Source organism: Haplochromis burtoni, unplaced genomic scaffold, assembly GCF_018398535.1.
Source record: "Haplochromis burtoni strain Fernald_Lab_line unplaced genomic scaffold, NCSU_Asbu1 Contig_72, whole genome shotgun sequence".
NCBI classification, from domain to species: domain Eukaryota; kingdom Metazoa; phylum Chordata; class Actinopteri; order Cichliformes; family Cichlidae; genus Haplochromis; species Haplochromis burtoni.
The window spans coordinates 470,207-490,946 of record NW_024582433.1 but is presented as its reverse complement, the minus strand read 5'-3'; the positions used below and the strand labels follow the sequence as shown (position 1 = coordinate 490,946).

General features: G+C 39.8%; 2 protein-coding genes across 2 annotated transcripts in view; one reads left to right on the top strand and one right to left on the bottom strand.

The window, feature by feature from the left end:
* Positions 1-11: 11 nt before the first annotated feature.
* On the bottom strand, positions 12-3,027 carry mlana (melan-A). Its single transcript, XM_005941549.3, has 5 exons — positions 2,874-3,027; positions 1,344-1,436; positions 1,113-1,209; positions 776-883; positions 12-303 (listed from the first exon to the last, which is right to left on the bottom strand). The coding sequence occupies exons 2-5, from the start codon at positions 1,430-1,432 to the stop codon at positions 235-237; spliced, it is 363 nt and encodes a 120-aa protein (XP_005941611.1). The 5' UTR covers positions 1,433-1,436; positions 2,874-3,027; the 3' UTR covers positions 12-234.
* Positions 3,028-6,089: 3,062 nt separating this feature from the next.
* Positions 6,090-20,740, top strand: part of LOC102311942 (nipped-B-like protein) — a 22,986-nt gene continuing 8,335 nt past the window's right edge. The window contains exons 1-29 of the mRNA XM_042221726.1: positions 6,090-6,460; positions 7,216-7,362; positions 7,779-7,944; positions 8,199-8,329; positions 10,807-10,915; positions 11,009-11,157; positions 11,430-11,560; positions 12,217-12,307; positions 12,443-12,967; positions 13,071-13,789; positions 13,829-14,552; positions 15,786-15,968; positions 16,239-16,310; positions 16,416-16,505; positions 16,595-16,695; positions 16,820-16,906; positions 16,990-17,221; positions 17,693-17,844; positions 17,948-18,028; positions 18,150-18,250; positions 18,344-18,473; positions 18,588-18,670; positions 18,805-18,937; positions 19,030-19,173; positions 19,259-19,345; positions 19,457-19,674; positions 19,768-19,870; positions 19,968-20,066; positions 20,287-20,433. Coding sequence (XP_042077660.1) covers positions 7,299-7,362; positions 7,779-7,944; positions 8,199-8,329; positions 10,807-10,915; positions 11,009-11,157; positions 11,430-11,560; positions 12,217-12,307; positions 12,443-12,967; positions 13,071-13,789; positions 13,829-14,552; positions 15,786-15,968; positions 16,239-16,310; positions 16,416-16,505; positions 16,595-16,695; positions 16,820-16,906; positions 16,990-17,221; positions 17,693-17,844; positions 17,948-18,028; positions 18,150-18,250; positions 18,344-18,473; positions 18,588-18,670; positions 18,805-18,937; positions 19,030-19,173; positions 19,259-19,345; positions 19,457-19,674; positions 19,768-19,870; positions 19,968-20,066; positions 20,287-20,433 — 5,052 coding nt within the window. The 5' untranslated portion in view covers positions 6,090-6,460; positions 7,216-7,298. The remainder of the gene's footprint in view (positions 6,461-7,215; positions 7,363-7,778; positions 7,945-8,198; positions 8,330-10,806; positions 10,916-11,008; positions 11,158-11,429; positions 11,561-12,216; positions 12,308-12,442; positions 12,968-13,070; positions 13,790-13,828; positions 14,553-15,785; positions 15,969-16,238; positions 16,311-16,415; positions 16,506-16,594; positions 16,696-16,819; positions 16,907-16,989; positions 17,222-17,692; positions 17,845-17,947; positions 18,029-18,149; positions 18,251-18,343; positions 18,474-18,587; positions 18,671-18,804; positions 18,938-19,029; positions 19,174-19,258; positions 19,346-19,456; positions 19,675-19,767; positions 19,871-19,967; positions 20,067-20,286; positions 20,434-20,740) is intronic.

Below are 20,740 nucleotides of genomic sequence, written 5' to 3'. Positions count from 1 at the left end.
ATGTGCAATAATAGTGTTTTACTGTTTATTGAAACAAGCTATAGTATTAAAGCTGTGTTCATTTTTGTAGTTTTTAATTTTACAAAGTGAGAGATACAGTAGTTTCACCTATATTTGGCTACAATGCGCTATATTGCTAGGGACATAAGATTATATATTTTCAAACAGCAAGGTGAGCTTGGAGTTCCTTCTTCATTGTCTTTCTTTGCCTCTTCCATCTTCAGCCACAGTGCTTCAGGGGGAATACGGAGGTGGCAATGGCCCAGAGGAAATCTTCTCATAGGCTGGAGGTGCATTAGGAACCTGTAGAGAAGTGGAACAACAACAAAAATGAAAGCTACAGTTCAGTTATATGTGAATAACATGTTTATGCAGCGTTGAAAAGTGAAGCCAAAGTTTATTTCCCTAGGGACGTGTCATAACAACAAATGCAAAATGTCAATTTTTCACACACGGGATTCCGCATGATATTTGAAAGACTGCTGCTCTGATCCTCCTTTCACTTTTCCACCATACACACATCTCCTCTGGGAATTAAACATTTTTATACCTCCCTCCAGTCTGGTGACATAATCCTTGCTTCAGGCATCCACAGCTTTTGCTTTCACGTGCTCTACATCATGTTTCAAAGCTCTGAGGCTCTGTGTGGAATATCAGGTTGCACAAAATTTAAATGAAATACCTACTGATTTGTGATTTTTTTTTTTTTTTTGGGGGGGGGGGGCATTACTATATCCTGTATATGTGGCTATTATTCCTGAAGTAATTGTCTCACCACAGATCGGAAGCTGCCAAAATCAGTAAGAGCCATCTTGTTTTCTGCTGGAGATCCTGCCTCCGAGTACTGGCTTCCTGTATAACCTGATGATCCCGATCTGGGGCTCTGCAAGTTACAGAAAGGTGTACGAGGGTTTGTGATGAAACAAAATGAGAACATAGTGATGAAACAAAATGAGAACATAGTGATACAGGCTGGGAAAAGATGGGTACAAGCTGAACACATGATGCTCTTTGAAATAGGGTGAACTGAATTTTCATTTTGACATTTTACAGATGTTCACCAACAACAAATCAGAATAACATAAATCAGTTATAAAGTGTGATGGTCTCACTCTGATAAGTTTGTAGCCACTCCTTTTCTTGAAGTACCAGCAGCCCAGGATGAGAAGTGCTGCAAGGATGACAACCAGCAGAGCTATGCCCACTGCCCTGTGGGCCACAACACAATTCAAATTGAGAAAAACTTTTCTTTGCACATGGGTTTTAAAGTGTTCACAACAATACAAATTTGGGCACAGCAGTAGCTTAATAGCAATGATTTTAAGATGACAATAGACACATACTCCTCAGCTCTGACGTTTCCTCGCCTGCTGCTGGCAAAATAAACGTTGAAATCCCCACGAGGCATGCCGTGTGTACGATTACACAACATCAAGCTGAAAGTCAACAAGGGATAATTTTATAAGGAACAAATACACAATACGCTCACATGACTAACTATTTAAACCCATTGTAGCCTATATAGCCATATAATAATTGAAAATGGGCTATGATGTGAGGTGCTGCTTTGATATTAAGGTCAAGGTCAAATTTATTTATATAGCACATTTCAAACAGCCGATGCTGCACAAAGTGCTTAACAATATAAAAATGGCATTAAAAAGCAACAATGTAATACAATAATAACAATAAAAAACAATAATAGGACAATAAAAGAATTAAAACAATAACTAAACTAATTCAAATAAGACCAAAATGCTTGGGTCATAGTGTGTTAAAAGCCAGGGCATAGAAATGTGTCTTTAGTAATGATTTAAATTGCTCAAGTGTTTGTGCAGATCTAATATTTAAGGGGAGACTATTCCAAAGTCTGGGACCTGCCACAGAGAAGGATCTATCACCACGGGATTTGAGATTAGTCTGTGGGATGGACAACATTAGTTTTGAGCTAGACCTCGTGGTTTTTCCTGGAGCATAGGCAGAGAGGAGCTCAGACAGGTAAGGAGGGGCTCGGGCATGAAGTGACTTAAAAACAAAAAGTAAAAGTTTAAATTGGATCCTGTAGGAGACAGGAAGCCAGTGTAAAGAAGCTAAAACTGGGGTTATATGCTCTCTCCGTTTGGTACCAGTTAGCAGGCGAGCAGCTGCAGTTTGAACCATCTGAAGACGATGGATGGTGGCCTGATCTAGACCATAATACAATGAATTGCAGTAGTCTAATATTATCCCAGAGGGAGGTCCATAAACTGCCAAACAAATAGTCTGGACACAATTAAATGCCATAAAGCTTAGCTCTGCACTGTGAAATCATTATTATCTACCCGCATGCAAATTTTTTAAGTGAAAATATTATATTGTACCTAATCTTGATAAGGTAAAATTAAGTTCAGATAGTCCTCACTCTTTAATAGCCTGTAATGTAAAGCCAGTATGTCTTGATACAATTATTAAAACTTTTAAAATAACACAAAAGTGTAACTGTGTAGGGGTTCCAAGCTTTGGACCACTTACTTTTTCCACTCTGTGTCTGTCCAGTGTATACACCGGACCTAGCTGCATCTCTTCTATCTGTCTATTCTCTCTGTCTTTGTGTTGACTGATGCTATCTTACAGACTTTAAGTGCACATCAATACAAATCACATATATATTATGTAGATACAATGGAAATCGACTGCTACTAAGGTTGTCTTTGAGCATCCTACATCTGTGCAGTGAAATGAACCTTATCAAGAAGACCCTAATTAGCATTTCCTTAATTCACATTAATGTCATGTCAAATTGAGCCTTTCATAAAAGCACAATGCCCCACATGCCTTTAACAAGCCTTCTTTTTATAGAAAAGTAAGACAAACAGAAAAACCAGCTACCTTACCAAGTTTGAGAGAAAGGATTCAGAAAGCAGCTCTTCTGGTCGGCTTGGCTTCTCAGAAAGATTGGGTCCACGGAGCGCTGTGTTTCTTCACTCCTCAAATATCTTAACTCAGTGTGCTGGAGAGCAGAGAGGGGCAAAAACCCCTCATGACCGTCACGGGTTAGAGACTCATGGTTAAACCCATTGAAGCGGAGTAATTACCGTGAAACCCTACGGCAACATTATTATCCACTCGTGAAACTACAGGCGTCAGCTGCTGGCCTTTCATATGACTGTGTGTGTGTTTGTGTGTGTATACCAACTTCATTATTATTGATAAATATCCTAATAAAATTATATAGATATAAGGAAAGGAATACAAAAATTCAATACAATACCAGGCTAAGTATCTCAATGATATCACGCCTTTATCATAAAAGATAAAATACCTTCAAATTACCACAATGTAATATAAGAATTTCATAAATACTATAAACCTAAACAGTAATTTCAGTCATAAAGTCTAACAAACAAACAAACAACAAAAGAAAACATTTCTGATCCCAGTATCACTGTTTTAGATTTGTGAGGAGTATTTGCCTGGATTATCTCAGCTCCTAAACAAAACAAAACTTCTGCTCAAGTAATTTCTTCATCTGCTGTAGTGCAAAGATACAATATTATGCAAAAGTCTTGAGCTATTACTCTTTTTCTTTTCTTTTTTTTGCTTTTTAATGTTTTGCTTCCAGACTTTCTTGCGATTTTCAAAGAAGTACTCTTAAAGAATAGTTCTCCAGTTTTCTGAAGGTGTTTTGACTTATTTTTAGTTTAGTCTTTGTACCTAACAATTTAAATAGGAATGTTTTTTTCTTTAACCTACAAATCATCAAGTGTAAAAAAGGCACCTACGCCAATGAACCAATTTTGTGTGGACATGTTACAGACAACCAATTTTAAATTGTACCTTTTTGTGCACTTTTTTACTTGCAGCCTGTCACAAAAGCACATAACTTGTTCTCATTTCTAAAAACAAATGAATCTAAAAAAAAAAACCCAAACAAACACCAAAGATAACACAGTGTGACAGCCGCAAAACAGCATTTTTGCATTAAAAAGGGGACTCCCAAAGAGCTCTTAGCTAAAAGCTTGGCACATCTCAGTGTGGTGTGCAGGACAAATGAAGAATTGATAGGCCTGAAAAGCTATCTACAGCAGATGAGCAGTATTTGAAAGGTATGTCCTTGAGAAATGGGAAAAATCCAGCAAAGACTTGAGACAGGACCTGATGATGCATCTGGTCCTTCAGTTGACCCATCTACTGTTCACTGAAACCTCATCAGAAATGGTCTCAGGTGAAGGGTGGCTGTCAAGAAGGCATTCAAGAAGTGAGCTAGGGAGAAAAGGCTGAAGTATGCCAAATTACACAAGAACAGGACTGAAAAATCAGTGACAGCAGGTCTCATGGAGTGATGAATCCAAATGTGAAACCTTTGTTTCAAATAGTCATCAATATGTAAGGTTAGAAGAGAGGTACAATAGTGAGTGTTTGCAGCCATCTGTAAACCACAGTGGATGCTCTGTCATGGTTTAGGTCTGCATTTTGGCCAGTGGTGAATTAATTTTGCCTAATATATGTTAGCATATTTCAATAAACTGGTGAAAATATATCAAGTTTTCCTAACAAAATATAAAGAAATGATGGTTGGCTAAAAAAAAAAACCTTCACAGTTTAAATCTAAAAAGTAATTTTTTAAAAGATATATAATTAAAGGTAAAATGTGAGCTAAACGCTTTCTGTGTTTTCTACGTTCTTTCTGTGTCTGTGTGAGTTCTCTCTGGGTATTCTGGCTTCCTCCCACAGTCCAAAGTGGGGTTAGGCTAAATGGTGATCCTAAATTGCTCATATGGGTGCAAATGTGAGTGTGAATGGTTGTCTGACTGGCACACTTGTCCCTGGAGTGGAATAAATAGATGGATGGATAGTAAATATGTTCTTCCTGCTTTGTAATTATGATAAAATGTATTTTAAAACTTCTTTTTTTCTTATTGTTTTTACAGAAAAGAAGATGGAAAATAAAAGAGGACTCATTCCACTGGCCCATTCTCAATTATACAGTAGTTGTTACTGTTTTGGGTTTGTTTTCATAAGTCAAACTGCTGCTGGAGGGATCTTTTTTTTTTGTCTCACTAAATGAAAACAGAAACTTTGATAGTTTTAGAGAGAGACAGAGAGGTTGTGGGGAGTGACGCAGGGGAGGCTGTTTGTTTTAATCTGGGATAACTTGACTTTTCCTCCACAAGAGGGAGACCAAATCCTGTTTATGAAACGAAATCTTAATGTGTCTCAAACCGAAGCTAAATGGTTTACTGCTGGCCTATTATGTAGCGTTGTAATGTAGTGTGAATAAATGTTTTAATATACTCACGTGTCCCCAAACCGCTACAGTCCTAATTAGTTTGGGTCATGCGAGAACATTTTAAAGAGGGGGCAGTGAATTTTGTAGCTCTGGGCAAGCTGTGGTTAAATTTTTAGTGGGAGGCAGTCAGTTGATTGACTGCTTTCTGTCCACACTTGAATAGACCAATATATATATATATATATATATATAAAATAAAAAGTCATCAGAAAAGCACATCATTTTATTTAAACAAGTGCAGCATAATGGGGAAAGCTTAAAAAAACTCTAGACATTATTATTATTATAACAAGCTCTGTGATAGCAATAATGAAACACAGGTTACACAGTGCGTTAGTTCAAGGCTTTTTCTTAAGGGTCACTCTGTAGGGGGTAAATTGTTGATTTCCCCTCCATCAGCCTTTTTTATTTTTTGTCCTGAAAAATGACCTGATACTCCTTAGCATCGCCTCTAACCAAGCTCCTCTCCCCTCACGGCAGATATGTCCGCCGTGAGAAAGAAGGGGTAAGAAAAAAAAAAAGAAAAGCCAGCCAGGGATTATGTGTCAGTTCCGAGGGAGCTGTTTGAACAGTGGGACGGAGAGGGAGCTAGAGACTCTTCTCCTGCTCCAGCTGCCATCCTACTCCTGCTCCTCCCCCTCCTCCTCCTCCTCCTCTCCACCAGAACCACTTCTCTTTCTCATCACATCCAGAGGTAAATAAGCTAGGTTCAACTGTTACAGCCTCTTTTCGGGCAGATTGTTTACCTCCCTGCGCGTTTTCCGCCGTCAGACAGCCACCGGGAGCCGTTACAGAAATCAGCCGAGGGGGTAATTCTGATTTGTGATGGGGGGTCTGTGCTTTGTACCCCTGCCTCCTTGGCGTCGGGTCGGGGTTACGCTTCCTTAGGCAAGTCCGAGGTCCACTTTCATAGCTGGAGATGCGACGATGAAGGCCACAGCAAGTGCGAAGTGCTAATCTAAAGCGATACGCGACCCGTGCGGTAAAAAGAGCGATATCGAATAAGCAGTACACGGCTAACCGGGTTTGATGCACTCCCGGTGATGCTAGCTAATGCAAGTTACAGATAAGGCTACACCTAGCCAGTTAGCATACATTAGCTACATCTTCAGTTGTTGCTAGCCGGCTAACCGCGAGTTCATTTTTGTCACTTTCACAGACGTCGTCGCTCCGCTCTTCCTCATAGCAAGGGTATGAAACAACTAAAATAATAACAACAGAGTATTAATGTAGTTATAAGTGTTGTCAAGACGAGCTAATGTCTCTGTTTTGTTTCCGGGCAGTCCCGGGAATCTTAACTGGCTCTGAAACAAAAGAAGAATTTTGAGACATAATTAGCTAACAGTGGCTTTTTCTTTTTAAATCGCCTTTGGATTTTGTTTTGTATGTTCCGTCGGCGAAACTGAAAGTATAAACACGGACAAGCAAGCTCAAGATGCCAGAGACACAAAAACAACACACAGAAACACAATCGGTGTCACTTTATTGTGTTTTTTTAAATGAGTGATTAAATGAGAGCTGTCACCACTCGAGTCTACTTGCCAGTGCACGACGTGCGTTTGAGATCTAATGTAGTTGATTGCCGGTGTGTTTCCGCTCTCACTGTATTTTCGATTTAGAGCAGGTTGAAATTTCGCAACTGGATTGCATATCCTCAAGTTGTGTGTATATATATATAAGGGGAAATTGTACCGGGGAGCAAGGTAGCATTTCCAACAGAGCCTTAAATCAATAACTGATAAAGCCATGCCCAGGCTTGTTGTGGGGCCTGTGTGACTCGTGTACCTCAGAGATTCAGTTATGCTGGCACTGTAATAATGCCCACTCGTGAACTCATACCATTTCTAATCCCCATCCCAGAGCAAGTACACTATAGCTGTCTGTAAAAATAATGGGCCATTTCTTAATTCAGTCTTGTTGCCACTTTTTTTTCCTGTCTTTTGCAGCACTTTGGCGATGTGACATATAGGACGATTGGTGATATTGACCAACCTGTGCATTGACACGACCTCTTGACCTCATCTTCAGCATGAATGGTGACATGCCTCATGTTCCCATCACTACTCTTGCTGGAATTGCTAGCCTAACAGACTGTAAGTGCAACATCATCACAGCTTAAACACTAGAATTCAGACTAAAATGAGGCAAGACTAGTGATTACTTGAATGCCAAGCAGGCCGAAATTAACTGGGCATGTAGTTATAAGAACGCCTGAATACTAGTTATTGTCAATTCAGAGGTTATAGATTTATGTGCGCTATATCAGTTTCAGAAATGAAAAAAAGAAACATATGTAAAATATATTGTGTGCATCATTGCATTTAATACACATTCTGAAACCTTTGGATTGTTTATCCAGATTAGAATGTTGCTGCAAATTTAAATAGTGCATTGCCAAACAAAGTGTTACTTTTACATTACTTCTACATAGTGCATGTGAGTTGGGCGTCCTTACAGGCGTTTCCCTGTACAGTTTTATGCCATGATTTTCTTTTAACTGTCCTTTCAGTGTTGAACCAGCTTCCTTTGCCTTCTCCCCTACCTGCCACCACTGCTAAGAGCCTCCTCTACAATGGAAGGATCTCAGAAGAGGTCAGCAGCCTGCTGGTGTGTCGAGACGAGAGTCTAGTGACTCAGCTGGCGCATAGCCTTAACCAGGTTTCCACCGAACACATGTAAGTTTCACTCGCTGATCTTTCATACCTCGCTGCAGTACTGGTTTTTTTTTTTTTTTTAACTCTTAAATTATTTTTGAATTGCACATAAACTATTGCCCTGACAGTGTGTTATTTCAGAGTAATGACTGTTTAGCTCAGTACTATAGTCGGGTATTGCCAATTTAATGCCAGTGAGCATATTACAGTAGCTGGCTTTTGGGAATAGGTGGCTCTTACCTGTAACATAGATTGTTCTTATGTTTATTTTCCAGAGAGTTGAAGGACAACTTGGGCAACGATGAACCCGAGGGCGACATGCCAATGCTCCTACAAACTTTGCTGTCCAGGAATCCCAAAATCTTCAGGGACAAAAGTATGCAAACCCAGCACAAGGTTCTGGGTGGTAAGGAGAAGACACTGAGACATTGCTGTTGACTCTGCAGTTGATCTTGCTGCATGCTTTCTCTCTGCGGGTACCTTAGTTTAGCTTAATTATTCACCTGAGCATATCTTTTGCTGGATGTGCTACTTAGGCCTTGTTTCATCCTGTGTGATTCCCACACTGCAGTCATTGTCACCACAGGAGGAAACTCTGGAATCACCACACCACACAGAATAAGCATTTTAGCCTGTTACAGGAAAGTGCAACTATTCACACTCTTACTGCTGGATTGCATCGCGCTGATTACAAGAACTGAGCTGTCATTGATGTTTTTTGTTTTGTTTTTTCCCCCCTTGTAAGACATACTAGGGAGTGGCAAGACAAATATGGAAACCACTGGCAAGTGTGTTGCCGAGTTTTTGTATAAATGCAGGTTTAGTTTTAATGGGTGAGCATTGGCGGTTACATTGTTTCAGCACAAAAGGTGAGGACAAATGCTAATGTTAACTACAGATACTTGTGTATTTGCCCTTTGCACCGATAGATCAGCCTGTAGAAAGTGAAAAACAGCCCCTGTATGGAATTTGAAGAAGTTATCTTAATCACTTGATCAACAACAGTAATGGTCCAGTAAGTTTTGTGTTTGTCGTGGGATGGCCAGGTTTGCGCTGTCTCGTAACTAACAACAAAAACAGGGCTTCTCTTTGTTTTGGTGACCAGCTTTCTAGTCAATTGCCTACAGCGTGCATAAAATAATTGTCTTAAATCAGTTTCGGCAGTCACAAGGCGTCTTCACCTAGTTGTTTGGACAGATCCTGGCTCTTTTATCTCCTAGTCTTTAAAGTCTTTAAAGACTTTAGTCTTTAAAGTCCTAGTCTTTAAATGAAGCTATGTTCCCTTATTTGCAAGGGGTCACCACAGTGGGTAGCTCCGGATGTTTAATTTGGCAGAATTTTTTGATTGTTTTTATTTGCCAGATGCAAACCTCAAAGGGTTTTGTGTCTCCTTCTGGGGTCAAACCAGGAATCTTTAGCTTGTCAAGTGAAACTACATTAAAGGTCTAAGCTATAGGACCAAAGAAATATCTTTTATACAATTTTATTGTTTAGCACATCCTTTAATTAGTTTTTTTTTTTTTTTTTTTACAGAGACTGTTTCTTCTATCCAGGTCTGTTGATTATTTAAAGTAGGGAATTTTTATCTTTTCATTTGTTTCTAGTGGATTGCAGTAGCTGTATAAATCTGGTAGACAAATGTCTCAAAATCTGGCTTCCCATTAGAGGTTAAGCTCTTCGTTGGGACTTGTGTGAAAAAGCCCTTTAAATCTATCTTCATATTGGTTATAAACTCAGATAATTAAAAAAAACAAACAAAAACAGAACACTATTTTTTGATGTCTTCATTAGGTTAAAAAATACCTGTTGATGTTTATTCACCCTAATATAATTCGGGTCTCTGGAATTAATAATAAATAGGATCTGTCAAAAAAATTTACAGCCAGAGAGAGAAACAGCCTAGCTCTGTTTGTTTTGTTGTCATTGGCTAGATTGCTCATTGCCATAGACATTTTCATATTTGGCTTTGGCTTTAGCTTGGGAAAGTTTTATTATTATAGGAACAGCCGCAATATCTCACAGTCACAGGTGGTAATTGTAGTTAATAATAATTAATAATATTATAATAATATTAAAGCAAACATTTAGGCATCATTATTGAGGACAGTGGCAAATGCAAAATGAAAACAAGAAAAAGTAAACAAGTGTTTGTGGTAATGACCACACTCACAGCCCGTAAAAATGTGGAGTCAAGCATCATTTAATGCTAATGGATGATAATGTACATAGCCTCCCGCTTTGGTTTATTCTCGCCATACTAACCTCTTTCTTCGTCACTCTGAAATTCACTTTGTCAGATTTTATTTTCATTACTTGAAAATATAATGCTGCTCCTGCAGTTTAGTACCAAACGCTCTGACATTGCAAACAAACTTGCATTATGAGACGATCACCCCACTGTTAGGACTGTGAAACCATGTTTTGTGTAATGCAACCACCATCACTAAACATGCCCTCAAAATGATCGCAGACTGGAATGGACACCTTTCCTGCATGGTTAATGGAAAAGGATGGGCAAGATCGTAGCAGACCTGTTGTATTAAGTGTTCACTTTATTTTGCATCTGAAATGTTGTCTTTAACACAGTTTTTCATCCTGCATATTTAATGTTGCAACTTTCTTCCTCATGCCTCAGTGGTAGAGAAAATATATATTATTATGTTTAAACAGGATCAGGATAATTTATAAAATACTTATTTGCTAAGACTTATTATAGACTTAATATCCTGGAATGAGAAAAATAACCTGCTTTATATTATAATATAGTGAACCCAGTATTCCTACTCAGTAGACAGGCTTGGTTTAGCTGGAGAAATGCACATGCTGAGCTTCTTGTTTGATATGTGTCTAATTTTTGTTGTTGTTGTTGTCTTTATCTCATAGGTGTAATGCTGCAGCCAATAGTGCAGCAGTATAAGATTACTCAGAATCAGGTCCATGGGAGTCCAGCCTCAAACTATCAGCAAACCACTGTCCCTCAGAGCCCCTCTGGGTAAAGCAGTGCCACCGTATTGTCTGATGATGAAAATCAGAGGCATGTATTCCTCAGCTAAGGCTTCTTTTCCTTTGCTTTCCTCATCTGCAGATGCTTTACATCACCGCAGTCTGGTTCAGGGCCACGCTTTGTACCCCAGCAGAACAGCCCTATACCTAGTCCCTACACACCCCAGAGTCCCGCGGACTACATGCAGTACAATCCACCCAGTTATTCCCAACACCAACACGCTCAGCAAGGTGAGTGTAATGTTTGGTCAAGAGAAAAGTATCACATAAGCTGCATGTCGAATTGCTTTTAGTAACGACAGAAAATAGCAAACTGAAGTTTTATGTGCATTTGTGTACTTCAGCAACCAGTAACAGTGCACATGGTGACTTGGATAGACCTAGCTGGTTGTATGCAAATTACTTAACTGATCCCTAATAACATTATTAACTTATATACACCGTTAAGTGGTGAGAAAATGAGCAAATATCTAACTAGAATTTTAATTTCATTTTCGTTTCAGTTACGAGTGGCTTGAGAAATATCCATGACAGCAAAGTCTCTGGACATCTATCAACTGATTTATCGAATCACAATGCAAGACTGGGCTCAGATGAAGACTACATGAACGTGGCTCACAGACTGGGAAATGAGGTAATGTGGAAATTCAAGATATCATGAACTGGACCTCAGCTCAAACTAGGCGTGGGTGAAAAAATAAATAGAGCACAGTGTTGGGATATTTTACATGGCATTATTGCATCAATACAGGGAGACCAAATATTGATATTTGACTTAATAAATTAAAATACTCTGGAAATACTATAAACAAAATGGTTCGTCTCATGCAGATGAGATGATGCTAGCTGAGCAAACTTCAATTAAATCAGCTCAACCAAAAAACTACCCAGCACTGGACACATTTAGCTTGACAACGCTACCGACTAATTCAGAGCAAGCTAATGGGTCAACTAATGAGTAAAAACAGGACAGTTAACTTGATCCCATTCAGTCACAGACTGATAGCAGACTGAGCCCATCTTATGGCAACATTTATGGCAGTGTGTGCTTAACAATCTAATTTTGTCACAACTAAAGTAAGGTAAATTATTGGATAAAGCAGATATTGACAAAGGTTAACTTTGAGGATGTAATTTGCAGTTGAAAAAGGTGATAAATCACAATATGTGTTATTGCAATACTCGGGATATCCCAAAATATAAAAAATCTGAAAAATATTGTATCGTGTCTGGTGACTCTTACGTCTAGCTGACTGTTAAAATAATAAGAAATGTCTTGTGTTTCAATAGGAGCATGATTCTCCAATGAAGGCTGCCGCATTTTCAGTGAGATCCCCACAGTCGGCATGTTCTCCAGCTGGGAGTGAAGAGACTGTACAAAGTATGCTGCCTTAGCAACAAGTTAATTCTTCATTTTTGTGTCTTCGCAAAAAAACCTAATACACTGCTACTGAAATCACGTTTGGCTTAAATCTGTGGTCTTCACAATTCCATCAAATACTTTGTGTTTCTGCAGGGTCTAGGCCTTCCCTCATAATGCAGTCGCCTCCAGCTGATGTGCCACGAGGTGCACCGCCTGACCAAATCCTCACCTCGTCTGATCGCAAGAAGAAACATAAGGAGAGGAGTAAAGAAGAAAGTGATCCGATGGAAAAAAATGCCTTGTACGATATAGTTAGTTCACCAAAAGACTCGACCAAGCTGACCTTAAAACTGTCCAGAGTAAAGGTTCAAGACGTGGATCAATCTGAGGAGCTTCCCCCTGAGGCACATATGGAATTGGACCATGAAACAGTTATGATCAATAATAATAATAATAACCAGTTATCAAAACCTGCCCAGGAAGTTCCAAACAAGTTAGGAGCTGACGATCAAGCAAACTGTCAACAGGCTGCTGTGCGGTCAAATACCATTGAAACTGGTGTCACTGGCAGAGTTTCCTTTGATGATACAGAGATAGACACACTTGCAGAGATTGAGAGGATAGAACGCGAGTCAGCCAGTGACCGAGAACGATGGTCTAAAGAAGTTCAGGACAAAGGTGAAAATCTGTGTTTGTTTTTCCCCTGTGCTTCTTAGCATGTTTTTCTCATCTGTCAGGTTGTTTGTGTAGAGGTGCTAAGTTGTAGTGTTCTTTCTTTCAGACAAGCCGCTGAAGAAACGGAAACAAGACTCCTATCCCCAGGAACCCGGGACAGAGTCAAATGATGGGGCTGCCATTCATGGGGGCAACAGTGTCAGCAAGATGACACCCAAGAAGACGAATGCTGCAAGTAATGGTGCCAGTCGGCCTGCTTTGATGGTCAGTATCGATCTACAGCAAGCTGGCAGAGTAATAGGACAGCCTGTAGTGGTCTTGGAATCACAGCCGCTGTGTGAGGATCACCTACGTCGTCTGAAGTCAAACCCCGATGGAAAGGTCAAAAGGGTTGGTGATGACAGACCTGGGATCATCAAGCAGCATGCTGACACTCTCCAGAAGTCTGGCTCAGATGGACAACCGGAAATGTATAAACAGAAGCAGGAAAGCCAGCGTGAATCAAAACACAGACATGACGACAAAAGTGACAGCAGCAAGGGACCATCAGATGACAGAAGGCCAGACCCCTCACGGCAGAAACTTGACAAGCATTCAAAGTCACGCCACAAAGAGGAAAAGAATCACAACAGCCACCGAATGCTTGAAAACCGACCCGACACCCCAAAAAACACGAGCAAGACAGAGCGCTCGAGACATGGAGAAGACAAAGGCAGGGATAGAGACAGGGATAAGGACAGAGAAAGACACAAGGATAGAGATAGAGCAAGAGACAGGGACAAAGACAGACACAAAGAGAAAGAGAGAGACAGGGACAAAGACAAAGAGAGACACATAGAAAAAGAGAAAGAGAGAGACAGGGACAAAGACAGACACATAGAAAAAGAGAGAGACAGGGACAAAGACAGACACATAGAAAAAGAGAAAGAGAGAGACAAAGCCAAGGACAGGGACAGGAAACAGAAGATGTTAAGAGAAAACTGCAGTCGAAACTTAGCTGACCCGCATACTAAACCTGACAGCACCAGACTAAAGCACGATGGAAGCAAAAAATCAGCTGACCCCAATAGTCGACAGAGGACAGGCAATTCCAGCCTTAAAAATCCCCAAAATAAGGACCAAAAGACAAGCGAGGACGGCAACATTAAGTGCCAAGCTGGAGACAAACGTCAGTCCTTTGAGGCCAAACCGAGCGAATTCCCCTCGTACCTGCTGGGTGGCAAGTCAGGGACCCTGAAGAACTTTGTGATTCCTAAATTGAAACGAGATGGAAAAGATAAAGATCCCCCAAATAAACTAGTAGAAGGCTGGAGCGAACCGCGAGTAAGGCTGGAGAGAGTCTCATTGGTAGATAACTTAAACAAAGGAGCTAAACCCGTTGTCGTGGTTAAAAAACTCAGCGTTGATGAGGTGAAAAAGATCATTAAGGAAAGCAGGAACGCGCACGGCTCCAGATCCAGGAACTGGTCATTTTGTGAGAGGACAAACAAGCGAAGCCACAGTATGATTAGCAAGAGATCCAAATATGCTGAGTTGGCCTCGGATGATGACCAAGACAAGGATGACGATGAAGACTCTGACAATGAGCGTGAGTATCGCTGCCTTTTATAATCTCATGTTCTCAGTCGTGTAAAAACTGAAATCATGTATCGCCTCTGCTCCCACAGTAGCTTCTAAAAATGCTGCTCATTTTTTCCACGATCTGCATAAGGACCTGAAATAGTCAGTACCTGTTGCTATGGTTCAGTTCAAGAGAAAATATTACTCCTGGTGGATGTGCTTCCTCTTAAAGTTGCACAGAAATTTAATTGAAATTGTTCCTGTTTTGACCTTGAGCATTGCATGTGTTCTGGCAATTGTGTTCATCCTTTTGTAGTGTGTTACACTTGCTTTTCTATCTGTTTTTGTTTAATATTGTTAAAGTGTCTGCTGCCCACTTGTCCAGGCCACTATTGAAGCATGTTTAATCTCAATTACAGTTAAATTAGTGATAATGTTAAGCCTTAAAAATTGCAAGTTTTTAGAAGAGCACATGGGAATTCTGTAAAATCTACCAAAGTGCTTTACTGTCTCTATTTCTGATGGAATTTCCTTTTATTTATTTACAGTATTTTGACAGTGATGCATTTTTTTTGTTTTCTTTGTGCACCACTATTGTGTATTTTAAGTCAAACCAGTATTTAACAAAAGTATTACATGAATTTTTTAGGAATTATGGCCATTTTTATACATAGTCCTCTATTTTCAGAGGCTCAAAAGCAAGTGGACAGTTGAAATAAAAGCAGGTTCGTGGCCAGAAAAAGCCAGTTCCCTTGTTATTTAATGACAGATGAATCAGATAAAATGTCTAACTTCCAAGTACTTAACTTGAATTTGGTAGCTTTTAATTGGAACTTAGCATGAGGTCCAAAGAGTAATGAGAGAAAGACGCCATCATTAGGCGGGAAAAACAAAACAAAACCTGTCAGAATGACAATAAAACCTTTAGACTGCAGAGTCTTTTCAAGTATTAAAAACAATCCTTATTTTTACATTTGTATTAGTTTGTCCAATAACTTTTGACCCTCTAACAATGGAGTTAATGCAGTACTTTTACAAAACCTCTTGGATTACAGCTCAAAGTGTGCACTTCAGTCACACCTTGACTGTTTGAGTTAAAGTCACCAGTGTTGGTGTGCAAAAGCAAAATTACAAAAATGTAACTTTTTCCTAAAAATTAGACCTAATTATAAATTATAGCCCTAATTGCATGTAAAGCAGTAATTTACAATGCAGATGCTGTCTCAACGTGTACTCTTCTCTGTTGTTGTTGTTTTTTTAGATGCAAGGAAAAAGAAAAAGAAAGACCACGATAAGACGTGGAAGCATGAAGAGAGAAGAGGTTCTGGAGAACACCGTCGAAGTGAAGGTTTTCATAACGCTCGCCGAGGGTCTGGTAGCCGTCAGCGCGACTGGAGAGATGAAGATTCAGATGAAGGCTCTCTCCCACCGAGCCTGAGTGATGGTCAGATTTTTATTTTTATTTTTTTTGCATACGCTTACCAGTAGATAAGTGGATAATCAAATAATGTGGTGGCCAGTGAAGCCCGTGCTTTCACTTTTTGATTAGATTACAGCTGTCCTGTCATTCAGATTATCGTTATTTAAAATAATTGGTCATTCCAGTTCCTGGGGTGTGTAGAATACAACATCAATTTGTTTCTCTGTTGATGGCTTGAGGGTTGGTTGTTGCTGCTGCTGATTTGGGTACTATTGTGTGTGTGTGTGTGTTTAGTTGCCAGAAAGCAGAAGAAAAAGGATAAACTGAAAAACAGGAAGATTTATGATTCCAAGTTGACACCAGAGGGTATTGACCTGGCACTTTGAATTCTTTTATAATTAATTCATAATTTATTTTATTAAAACATAATGTATTTGTATTAATCAGTTCTCAATGACGTTAATCTAACAGAGATGATGGACTCCTCCACATTTAAGAGATTTGCATCGAATATTGACAGCGTTCTTGAGAATCTCGAAGACGTGGACCTCACTGCCGCAGGTAGTTATGATTTACTCTGCTGTTTTCAGACTCTTTGACATTTATCGAGTGTCACATTAAAAAATAGTGACATTGTAACTCTGTGCCAGATGATGATGAAATACCTCAAGAGCTCTTACTTGGAAAGCAGCAGCTGAGTGAGCTGGGCAGCGATTCTGCTAAGATTAAAGCTATGGGCATCTCTAACAAGGTGAGAAGGACATGTTCTTGCAGTGTTAAATTGTTACACTCATGGTGACAGCATTTTGTCATTGTAAACAACCTTAAATGACACCTACTGTACGGTTAAAGTAACCAATTATTTTTTTCTGCAGTTTTCTTCTAGTAAACTGGTGAAGTTTTTGAATATTTTGGAGAGGAACATTCAGGACAGCGTCAAACTTTCTACACTAATGAACCATGTAAGTTCTCAGCCTGATCTTAGTTATGCTGTTCAGGCACAAAATGTGAAATTTATTTCCTTTTTTAAAAAACTGAATCATAGGGTAATGACTCCATGGATGAGGAGCGGTTGTGGCGCAACCTCATCATGGAGCGAGTGACCAAGTCGGCCGATGCTTGTTTGACTGCACTCAACATAATGACGTCTCCGCACATGCCAAAGGCTGTTTATATAGAAGATGTGATTGAGAGGGTGCTGCAGTACACCAAGTTCCATCTGCAAAACTCTTTGTACCCTCAGTATGACCCAGTCTACAGAGTGGATCCCCACGGAGGTCAGCCACAGTTTTATTACGTTCTTTTTAGCTGTTTTAACACGTACAGCAATAATCATGATTTCCAAGAGATTAAAAAAATGTGTGTATTTTAGCATTTTGGAGTTTTTAAAACTTTACTTACTTGAATTTCTTACGGTATTTTGGTAGTGCTTGATAATAAAGCCAGTGACTTTTGGTGTGACTAATAGAAGTTTTTTTTTATACATTTCAAATTCTCTTGTCCTCCTTTTGGCCACAAATCATTTTAAATCTAAAACTAATGCATTTACCTTTACCAAAGTTCCTCCCATGTAACATACGGTACATTGTGGGCTGTAACATCAAGTATTTCTTATCAGCTGATGTTAAGACCCTGGATTTGAATCTAAAGATTGTGTCAGAATATCTGAGAAATTCTAACATATTACTTCTGGGGTTTTTTGTTTAAATAATTTATTCTTGTTTATTTATCGGATCTTCCTCACCCAGGTGGCATGCATACTTCAAAGTCCAAGAGAGCCAAATGTTCTACCCACAAACAGAAGGTGGTAGTCCTGCTCTACAACAAAGTGTGCGATATCATCAGCAGCATCTCTGAGCTCCTTGAAATCCAGCTGCTTACTGACACCACAATTCTGCAGGTGCAGTTTTGAATCTGCCTTCACATCACTCAGATTTGTGTCCTCATGTCACCTTGGCTGTTGAGTTAACTCATATCTCACTGCTTTTGTGCCCATCTTTTAGGTGTCCACCCTTGGCATTACACCATTTTTTGTGGAGAATGTTAGTGAACTGCAGTTATGTGCCATCACACTAGTGACTGCGGTGAGTATTACTATAGGTGCTTCTGAAATTGATTTGGATTAAGTTTTTGATGGGATGCTTCAGTGTGACGTCTGGACTGGTGTATTTTGATGCGGTTGTTTCTTGTTTGACTCTCGTGTAGGTGTTTTCTCATTACAAGAAGCACAGGCAGCTCATTCTTGAAGAGATTTTCACCTCCCTGGCCAGACTGCCGACTAGTAAACGCAGCCTGAGGAATTTCAGGTAACTACAACCAGAGTAAATATTTGCTCAATATCAGATGTTTATTGAGGCCCCCAGTGTAACATAAGGACACTGATGTCTCATACTCCCCAGGCTGAACAGCAGTGACTCAGATGGAGAACCTTTGTATATCCAGATGGTCACAGCCCTTGTTCTTCAGCTCATCCAGTGTGTGGTCCACCTTCCCTCTGAGAAAGAGACAGAGGATGAGCACAATAAGAAGGTGACATTAAGGTTTTAATAGATTTTTTAAAACCATATTTGCCTTCAATAAATACCCAAAACATGTATTTTAAGAAATGCTAAAACTGTTTTTTATTGGGTATTTATTGTCTAGGTGGATAAAGATGTTCTTATTACAAACTCTTATGAAACTGCCATGAGGACAGCTCAGAACTTCTTATCTGTGTTCCTCAAGAAGTAAGTCATTGTTCCTACTCTTGCTATAACCTGTCATGTCTGTGTGACTGTGACTCCTTATATGTTGTATCTTTTTCTGTGGAATAAGCTGCACTGCATGTGTTGCTATTCTGTAAGTACTCTGCATGTTTCAGGTGTGGCAGTAAACAGGGAGAGGAGGATTACAGGCCGCTGTTTGAGAACTTTGTTCATGACCTGCTGTCTACAGTTAACAAGCCTGAGTGGCCTGCTGCTGAGCTGCTCCTGAGTTTACTGGGCCGGTTGCTGGTGAGTGTCACCACTCGTCATCTGCCCACTAGGAAAAAGTTGCAGATGTTTGGTTTTCTTATGACATTTCTCCTCCTTGTCTTGTGTTCCAGGTGCACCAGTTCAGTAACAAGCAGACAGAAATGGCACTTAGGGTGGCATCGCTGGACTACCTTGGCACTGTCGCTTCCCGTCTGCGTAAAGATGCTGTCACTAGCAAGATGGACCAAAAGGCTATTGACCGCATCCTCAGAGAGGTAGACTAACAGAATTTGTTTAACAGATAAAAAACCAACCAAGATGTCGATCTGCTTTTAAAATGCTTTTGGCATTTTTTCACAGACTGAAGGCAGCGACGAGATACCAAAACTACAGAAGGCTTTGCTCGGCTACCTAGATGAGAACATTGAAACGGATCCATCATTGGTGGTGTGTTTTTAACTTGATTTTTCATGAACTAAAATCTACGGAACTGCTTTCGTGTTTTAAAAAGATGTATTATACTCTGCCCTTATATATTTATGTATTTGTTTCATCCAGTTTGCTAGGAAGTTTTATATTGCCCAGTGGTTCAGGGACATTACAAGTGAGGCAGAAAAGGCAATGAAGTCTCAAAGTGAGGACGACGAGGACTTGAAAGGTCACCATCATTCCAGGGATGTTGACTCGACCGCCGAGATCATGCAGAAGGCAGAGGCAAGGAAGAAATTCCTCCGCAAGGCCGTCAAGACGTCAACATCGCATTTCAGTTCCCTGAGGTAAATAGTGCTTCACTCACGACACTACTTCGCCACATGGCTCGTTTGTCCTCTCATCCTTATAGTAAACGATACTCTTGACTTTTCTTTCAGGATGAACTCTGACACAATAAACTACAACGACTCCTGTCTGATTGTTAGATATCTGGCCTCCATGAGGCCGTTTGCACAAAGCTTTGATATTTATTTATCACAGGTAAGATGATCATTAGCTTGAATTAGCTTAAACACCAGTGACTGTTTATATTGTGTCAGCTGTCATTAATTTTTTTCTCTCTATGGCTTCAAACTAGATCCTGAGAGTGCTGGGAGAGAGCGCTATTGCAGTCAGAACTAAAGCTATGAAGTGTCTCTCTGAAGTAGTGGCTGTAGATCCAAGTATCCTGGCACGGGTAGGTCATTCAGTATCGACTGCTACTTGGCTCTTGCAGCTTGTCTGACACAGAACGTGTTTCAGCTGTTGTGACTGTGCATATTTGTCCGCAACTGAGCACCAGAGCTGTAAATGCTGCCCTGCTAACGTGCTGCTCATGGCTCGATGCCACAGAGATTGATAGCTATAGTTCTGTCCTGTCACTGTCCTAAACTAATTTTCCTTCTTTATTTTTTAAGCTGGACATGCAACGTGGGGTTCATTGTCGCCTCATGGACAACTCCACCAGTGTGCGAGAGGCTGCTGTGGAGCTCCTCGGCCGTTTTGTGCTAAGTCGACCTGAGCTCATTGAGCAGTACTATGACATGCTCATTGAAAGGATACTGGTAACTTCTTCTTCTTTCCTCCAGTCCTTTAACTACATGAGTGTTAACCTATTGATGTGCTAAAGTCTAGATTTACTTTAATCACAACATGTGTTCTTTTAAGGGTTTGTAAAGAGAAATTTGTCCTGGAAAGTTTAATTCAAAATACAAAAGTTCATAAGAGTTTAAAACATTTTTTTTCCTACAGTGCCACCTAAAGATCAAGTGAAGAACTGCAGGAATATATTTCTGTTATTATTTTCTCTTATTCTCTTATTCTTCCTGTTTGCCATTATATTTATCTATCATTTTCAGTGTGTGTATATAT